Source organism: Ailuropoda melanoleuca, chromosome 8, assembly GCF_002007445.2.
Source record: "Ailuropoda melanoleuca isolate Jingjing chromosome 8, ASM200744v2, whole genome shotgun sequence".
In the NCBI taxonomy this organism is placed as follows: domain Eukaryota; kingdom Metazoa; phylum Chordata; class Mammalia; order Carnivora; family Ursidae; genus Ailuropoda; species Ailuropoda melanoleuca.
Window position 1 is genome coordinate 124,614,336 of NC_048225.1, and position 8,417 is coordinate 124,622,752.

The window sequence follows — 8,417 nt, forward strand, 5'->3', positions numbered from 1 at the left end:
CCTCCATTGTGTGGCACAAAGGGGCCATATGCCCAGCAGCCTACACAGTGTGTGTGTGTGTGTGTGTGTGTGTGTGTGTTTGAAGGGGGAAGGAGTGGCTAAGAGCCTCCCCTCCACTCTCAAGTCCCTGGGGCCTGCCACCAGGGTGGGGTTTGCTGAGAAAGGGACAGAGTGCTGGCAGGTCAGGGCCTGCGGAACTAGGAGATCATGGACCTCTGGGAAGGGGCTAGCAGGGGTGGGAAGGGGCTGGAGGAGAAAAAGGTGGGGTGAGGTGCTCGAGTCCCACTCGCCTGGTGCCCCCACCTGCCCTTCGCCCATCCCACTGGCCCACCTGCTGGGTTTTGGAGGACGTGGAATGAGGGCCCCAGACGCCTCCTCTTCTAACATTCCCTCCCTCCCTCTCTGGGTGTTAGCCCCGAGCTCCCACTTTCCCTCAATCTTCAGCCTCGGGACTCGGGTCTCCCAGACAGTCCCCTCTCCCAGCGCCTGGCCCCCTGCCCCCTCCCCCTCCCACTCCCCACCGCCAGCTTCTGCGGTCCTGGTCCTGTGGGGCAGAGCGGCAGCCGAGGCCAATTGATTATCTGAAGAAATTTGGAGCTAGCAGAGCAGCTGCAGCTGCCCCCTCTCCCCACCCCCGGGCCCCGAGGGATCCCTGAGCAGAGGGGCGCAGTAACCCCTTCTGCTTTCCAGCAGGGTGAAGTGACCAGGGGGCTGCGGCTGCGGTGCGGAGGAAGGCACCAAGCTCCAGGGCCAGGAATGGAGGACACAGGTTCTAACCCTGTCCACCGACGTGGATGAGTCACAGGGCCTTTGTGGACTGAGCACGCCTGCCCTCAAAACAAAGGTGTTGGATTCGGGGCCTGCTGCGCTCCCTTCTGGCTCTTGCCCTAGAGTCCTCAGATTCTCCCTGGTCTCTCTTCAGTTCTCCTTCTTGCCAGGCTCTGGGCAGAACACGTTTCAGCTAATGCAAATGGGGAAGGGAAAATATGTGTGTGTGGGGGGGTTCTCCCTCAGTCTAACTTAAACCCCTCTTGCTGTTGATGTCAGGGATGAAAATAGCACCTTCAGAGTCTGGACATGTCTCAGCATTTCCCTCCCATTGCTTGCCTTCAGACTTCCCAGAGGACCTCCAGTTTGGAAAGCCTCCAATGTTCCACGGAGGCAGGAGTGGACTCACTGGTTTCTGCCTGTGGTCCATGCTCCAGCCCGTCCATGTGGATTCCTCCTCTTCGAGGCAGGCACTTCCATTGCTGGACAGCTCCAGGTGTGGATGGGTTTTTTTTAGAGTTAAAATCTATTTCCTATAACTTCCCTCTACTGGTTCTGATTCTGCTTCCCTGGGTCCACCCAGCATGTCTGTTTTTGTTTCTTCTCTCAATATTTGAAGATAAGGACCACATTGCCCCAGACTGTGCTCTGGTGAAGACACAGAGCCTCGGTTTTTCAGCAATTCTTTCTGTCAAGTTGTTTCCAGAACTTTTGCCTTCTTGGCCACAAAACTGAATACTCTCTGGTTTATCAGGGTTCTTGTTAAAATATGAGGTCCACGGAATCTCACCTGGCTGGCTGGGTCCTTTCAGGGAAGCAGGGTGTTGGCAGGACAGGACATAAAGAACCTAGGTTTGAACTTTACTTCTGCCCCTGACTAGCTGTGTGACCTTGGGCAAAGCCCTCCTCCTCTCTGGGCTTTAGTGTCCTCATCTAGAAGTTGATTGTAGGGTCCCTTCCAGGATTGCTTAGATATTCTTTCAGAGCTCCTTTTTATCCCTTTCCCTAGTCCTCTTTGAGTCCCAGGTCCTCCATTATGTTCTCCCCCTTATCTTCAGGTCGGGAAACACTAAGTGGGCCAAGAACAAATTGCAATGAATACCAACCCAGATCAGAGACAACCCTGAGGAGAGACAGACTTCATGTCACGTCTTTTCTCAGCAGTATGGACCTACAGACGCATGTGTTACTTGGGTTCCACTGGGAACTTGAGCTCTTCCTCAGGCCCATAGAGAGCAGAGCAGAAGCACAATATCAGAGGGGTCAGAAAGTGTCACTCAATGAATAACAAGATGAAGGTACATGGGACTCTCGGTGGGGAGGTCTGGGACCTGTGTGTTATACCCTGCACTTCTTTACTCTGTGGCCCCTCCCCCTCTCTCTCTTTGTGTACCCCCTGAGCTCTCATAGCCCCATCAGAAGAGCCTTCAAAGCCTAGGACCCTCCATGCCTAGGCCAGCTTCTCAACCCAATTGAATGATCCACAACCATACCTGGTGCTAGAACGAGGTCACTTTAATTTTTCTTTTCATATGAAATCAGAAATGCAATGGGAGGAGATCACACACAGGACACAGGACACAGACCCCAAGGGCCCACTGTTGGGGGTTTTAGGAAGAAGTGAGAGGTCATGGGAGAGGGCTAGAGAGAGAAAAGAGGCAGGCAGGACTGGGGTGCAACTGTCTGGGGATGGAGAGAGCTACAGAAGGGTCCAGGAGCCCCGGAGCTGGAGCTGGGGGAAGGGCATCATCCCAGAGGACTGGGTGTCCGTACAGATGGATCCCCACACACACCTGGAGTTTGCAGAAGGAGTAAGAAAGGGAAAGGAGTAACCAGGGAGGAAGCAAGAGAGACCCAGCTAGGACTGCCAGGAGCCCCCTCGCTCTACCCCAAAGTGCACAACTCGGCAATAAATAGTAATATTTATAAATAAATAAGTAAATAAATAGAGGAATAAATAAATACGTAAATAAATAATATCCTTGTAGAGTGCGGAGCCTGGTGTGGGGGAAGAGGCAACACGGGAAGGGCAGTGAGCTCAGCTCTTCTGCACCCTCCCTCTGGCCCTTCATTCCCCGGCTGACCCTGGGCTGCAGTGAGCAGAGGGGGCTAAGCAACATGGGGGGGTGCAGAGAGCCTGGGAGTGGGGGGCGGGGTGGGGGTTTGTCTTCCCTTGCTGAAGGCAAGCTTAAGGAAGGAGAAAAAATATATCTGTAATGAACTGGCCCCAGGTCCCAGAGAGCTGAGCATTCCCAGAGGGCAGTAACAGAGACTTCCCTGGGCATCTGAGGGAGGAAGGCAGGTGGGTGTTGCACATTTTCCCAGTGGGCTGGGACGGAGGAAGCAGATGGGAGACCGGGCTCACCCACTGCCTGGGCCCTCTGCTGGTTCTCTGGGCTGAGTCTGGGGCCAGCATGCCCTCCTCCAGGATCTAGGTTTCCCTTTCTCCAGCTGTGCACAGGGAGGGAGAAAATTGGGAGGCTGGGTGGGAGGGACAGGGAGCTCAGAGCGGGCAAGGCACTCAGTACCAAGTAAGATCCGAGGTCTGTCTGTGCGGAGCCTCAGGAAGGAGAGAGAAAACAGGAAGAGTTTTTCCGTGATTCCCGGCTACTAAGACTCCCCTGGCAGGAGCTGTCTCAGGAGACCCCTGCCTGCCCACCCCCTCTGGCCCGCAGCGCTAGGCGGGGATGTCTGAGAAGAAGCCCCCCTTCACCGGGAGCCCGGGCTTCCCCTTCCCGAGCGGATGCTTCTCCTTCCCTTGGGCAGCAGAAGCTGGAAAGAGGATGGGAGACAGACAAGAGTCTGGGGTCTCCGAAAATTTGGTCGTAGGGGTAGAAGAGGCAGCAGCCCGAGAGAGAGCTAGGGGGACGGCTTAGGAACCCCAGCAAGGACTGTGCACCGACCACCCAGGCAAACATTTCTGACCAGCTGGGCCCCAACCACAATCGGTGGGAGGTACAGGAGAATCGCCCTCGGGGGTCCAGTCGGTAAGAGGAGGTCGGGCTCACGCCAGCCGCCAGCCGGCGGGCACCTGCGGTGGGGGGGCACCCTGCCTGCCCCCGGGGCCTGCGGGACTCCGTGCCGGGGTGCAGGGGCGGAGAGGAGGGGCCGGGGGACCCACGCGAGGCCGGAGGCAGGCCGCGTCAGACGTCCAGCACGTGGTTCAGGTAGGAGATGTAGCAGATGGCCAGGCGCAGGATCTCGATCTTGGACAGCTTCTTGTCGGGGGGCAGCGTGGGCAGCAGTTTGCGGAGCTCGGCGAAGGCCAGGTTGAAGGCTTCCACGCGGATTCGCTCCCGCGTGGCGTGGGCCGTGCGGTACTTGGCGGTGGCCCGGCGCCGGCGCCGCCGCTCCTCTCGGCTCAGGTGCTGCGGGTCTTTCCGGCCCGGCTCTCCCGGCTCCAGGCCCCGGGCCTGGCCCCCTCCGGGACCCCCAGGCCCAGCCCCGTCGGGGCCCGCCCCGCCCCCACAGTCGCTGAAGCCTGACTCGGTCTCGGAGTGGGTGGGAGGCAGGTCCAGCTCCACCGTGTCTGAGTTGAGCATCATGATGGAAGCCCCCTGCCCTGTGAGATCAGGGTCCCCTCCCCACCCCTCCCCGTGGGAGCCGGCAAGCTGGTTGTGGGAGGGGCAGGAAGGGCCTGGGGGAGTGGGGTCTGCCACTGAGCTGAGGAGGTCAGAGCCACTTCAAGGTCCCATGGTCAGGGTTCCAGTCCCGAGCCTGGAGGAGAGAAGGGGAAATTGATTGGGGCGGAGGGAGGGATTAGGGGACAGCTCGGAGATGGGGAGGGCAAGAGGAAGGTCGGAGATGTGTGGGGAGCAGGGAAGTACTATAAGGGTGGGGGGGGAGAACAGCAGAAACATGGGGAGGGGTGGCTGTCTGGGAGACACAGGCAGGTGGACAGGCATACAGGAGTAGGAGGAAAGATCGGTGAGAAGGGAAGAGAACCTGGGAAAGGAGCAACAGGAAAGGAGGGGAGGAGGGGGCGCACTGGTGGGGGGGGCAGGATATAACCCAGTGGGAGGATTAAAGACCTAAAACTAGACAGCTCCTAGAAGAAAACACAGGGGAAAGCTTCATGACGTTGGACTTGGCAGTCAGTGATTTCTTGGATAAGATGCCAGAAGGAACGCAACAAAGCAAAAAAGGACAAATGGGACTACTTCGAACTTGAAAATTTTGTAAGTCAAACAGCACAATCAGAAGAGTGAAAAGGCAAGCTGGGGGAGAAAATACATGCAAATCATACAGCTGATGGGGGGGGAGACTATCCAGAATATTATAAAGAACTCTGACAACAACAAAACATCAGATCACTCAATTAAAAAATGGGCAAAGAACTTGAACAGACATTTCTCCAAAGATGACACGCAGATGGCCAGCAGGCATGAAAAGATCCCCCACATCACTCATCATCAGAGAAAAGCAAATCAAAAGCACAATAAGCTAAAACCTCACCCCCAGAGAAGACGGCTACTGTCAAAACAAAAACAACACAAAATAACAGGTGTTGGTGAGGATGTGGAGAAACTGAGTCCCTGTGCCCTGTTGGTGTGTGGGTGGGATTGCAAAACGGTGCAACCACGATGGAAAACCTAATGGAGGTGTCCTCCCTCCAAAATTAAAAATAGAACTACCAGATGATCTAGCAATCCCATTTCTGGGTGATAGCCCCCCAAAATTGAAATCAGGACCTCGAAGAGATCTCTGCACTCCCATGTTCACTGTAGCGCTAGTCCCAATAACGAACATATGGACACAAGCCAGACGTGAGTAGGCAGCTGGCCGGCTGAAGAAGTGGCACATACGGTCAGTGGAATATTATTTGGCCTTAAAAAGGAAGGAAATCTTATCATGTGCTGCAGCTCAGATGAAATTTGAGGACATTACACTAAAGGAAATAAGCCTGGCACAAAAAGACCGATATTGTATGATCCCACTTATACGACGGATCTAAGCAGCCAACTTTACGGAAACAAAGTACAGTGGCGGTTGCCAGGGCCTGGGGGATGAGAGGGAAGGGGACATGTCGTTCAAAGGGCGTAGAGTTTCAGGTTGGAAAGACGAAGAACTCCTGGAGAGTGAAGCCTGAGTGTACTCCGCACTACTGACCTGTACACTTGAAATGGTGAATTTTGTGTTACATGTTTTTTTAACCATAATAAAAAATATTTTATAATAATAAAAAGAAAGAAAAAAAAAACTGAGCAAGACTGCAGTCCCTGCTTCAAGAGAGGCTGGCGGAGCCTTGAAAGCCTCCCCAGTCGTGTCGGGAGAGCTACAAGCCTTGGTCTTGCCATCTCCTCCCTCCCAGGGCCCCTCTCCAGCCTTGCTGCCTCTCTAGGGGGAGGGGATGCACACGCAGATCAACCATTGTAGAGTGGACTGGGACATATGGGGCTCGGCACAGCTGCCCCAGCTCAGTCCCTGCCCCCCCCCAGCATGACCCCCGCAGACACCCGATCCTACCTCCCTGTCCACTAGAGTGGGGGGGTGGTATCTCTTCTGACCACGATGGCCCTGCTCAGGACCAGGGCCTGCCTCTAGCTCGGTCCCCAACACCCTCAGCTGGGGGTGGGGGGGGAGGGGGTACCATTCCCTGGCGGTTTTGGTGACTCCACAAAGAAGAAGAGGGAAAAGGATCATCGTCAGCCTCCCACTCCGGAGTCCTCCCACAGCCCACCACCCGCCCAGATGTGGCCTGCAGGGGGGACATGGACAGCTTCTTGGGGACATCATTATGGGACTTGGCTAAGGTCGGGTTGTCCCTGGGACCAGAGGAGGTCAGGGTGGGGCAGCAGGGAAAGGTCTGGGAAAGGCTTTGCTTGGGAGGAGTGTTAAGGGGGAAGAGGGGGCCACTCACTGTGAGCTCAGCGGGACCGAACCACCAGAGACAGAAGCGCTGAAGCTCCTTCCCTTTCTCACCAGCCTGGTTCTCCTGCCCGATGGACCTCCTCCTAGGAGTCAGGACCACCCCCCCTTGCCCCACCCCACTGCAGGGAGGACAGATTCGGGGGGGTAGGTGACAAATAGTTACTAAGCGCTAGGGGGTGGCAGATGCAAGGGTCTCCACTTCTGATAGACACACACGCACAACCATCGCACAAAACAGAAGGGGGTCAGTGCTGAAATTCAGAAAGCACTCCACATGCCAGGCTCCAAAGGAACAAGAGGGGTGGCAAGAGCATGGGAGGCCCTGAAGTCAGCACCTTCCGGTACCTGGTTACTGCCCCGATTCCCCATCCCAGGCTTCAGAAGTTCAGCTGCGGGTTCTTCCGAGCACATCTGACACAGCCTGTTCCCCCTCTGCCCCGTGCCCATGGTCCTTCAGCCCTGACCACTCTGCCCTCCCCTTCCCTCCCCTCCGTATGCTCCCAGTCTGATCCCTGTGCCACCTCACCTGACCGGCCATCCTCCCCAGCCCCAGTCTTGGCAGCGGCTTCTATTTACCCCTGCAGTCCTCACCCCAAATCCACTTCTGGTCGCAAAGTTCCAGGCTCCAAGGATGAGGGAGAGCAGCAATCCCAAGCATCTGGGGTAGGACTGCCAGCCCCACTTCTGCCATGCTCAACCCGATTGAGAAGACAGGCACAAAGAGCCCAAGGGGAGGAATGGGGAAGAGGGAAGTGCAGGGACACGGGAGAGAGGATCTAGAGGGAGGCTCCGGGAGGGGACCTGAGGCAAAGTGCAACAGACACACCCACCCCTCCCCAGCCCACAGTTCTCCCTTTACCTAGGAAGACCCTGTGAGGGGATCCACGCTGGTAGGACAGGGGGCAGCGTTGACAGCCCCGGTCTCCTCTGGCTGCTCAGAGCTCATCCGTCTGCAAAGTTAGTGACCAGCTTTCTAGAGCTCTCGGGGACAGCAGTGTGGCTTGGCTGCACAGGCTCCAGGGCCGATGAGAGGGGCACACATGGTGAGGATATAGGGCCCAGGTGGAGGAGGTGGGCTTGGCCAGGTACTGGGGCCAGGGGCACGCACGCACAGACATAGACACACACACTCACAGACATACACACCTGAGGTGGCCCAGCCCTATGTATATATATGGAGATACACACACACACCCCCAGCTCTCCATTGGCTGGCCCAGGCCCCCCCCCATCAATATTAAACAGCCAGGCCAGGCAGCCATTGGCAGAGGGAACTGGGAACACCCCCCACCCCACCTCCCGGGAGCTGGGGGTGGGGGCTGGCCCTGGGGGGGGGCAGGGAGTAGGGGAGCAGGGACATCTGTTCTCCATGCATATTTCATAAGCAAGAAATGGAGAGCCGGGGGAAGGGGTGGGGCTGGGGCGAGAGCCAGGGCAGGATCACAGATGAACCCCCTCAGTCTTCCCCACCGGAGGTGGCAGGGACAGAGGCCCCCAGCATGCCAGGTTTAAGGGCCATGGTCCTATTCCGAGTCCCACTGTGACTTTGACAGCCCCTTCCCCTGTGTCCTTTCTCCTGGGAAGAAGGCTCTCCAAGGTACTAAGAGGGAAATCTAGAAAAGTGCAAGTGGACAGTGCTAAAACACACTAGAGGACCCCAGAGTCCTTGCCATCACCGAGCTCTCATCCTTCATTAAAGCTGGGGCCCAGCGGACCCCTGGGCAGGCTGCCTGTGGCTCCGTTTCAGGCCCTGCCCTCGTCGTCCTGGGACTCAGTCA

General features: G+C 56.8%; 1 protein-coding gene across 1 annotated transcript; it reads right to left on the reverse strand.

Moving 5' to 3' along the window:
* Positions 1-2,267: 2,267 nt before the first annotated feature.
* NHLH1 (nescient helix-loop-helix 1) lies at positions 2,268-7,777 on the reverse strand. The gene is made up of 2 exons (XM_034667293.1): positions 7,499-7,777; positions 2,268-4,485 (listed from the first exon to the last, which is right to left on the reverse strand). The coding sequence occupies exon 2, from the start codon at positions 4,311-4,313 to the stop codon at positions 3,912-3,914; it is 402 nt and encodes a 133-aa protein (XP_034523184.1). The 5' UTR covers positions 4,314-4,485; positions 7,499-7,777; the 3' UTR covers positions 2,268-3,911.
* Between the last annotated feature and the right edge of the window lie 640 nt (positions 7,778-8,417).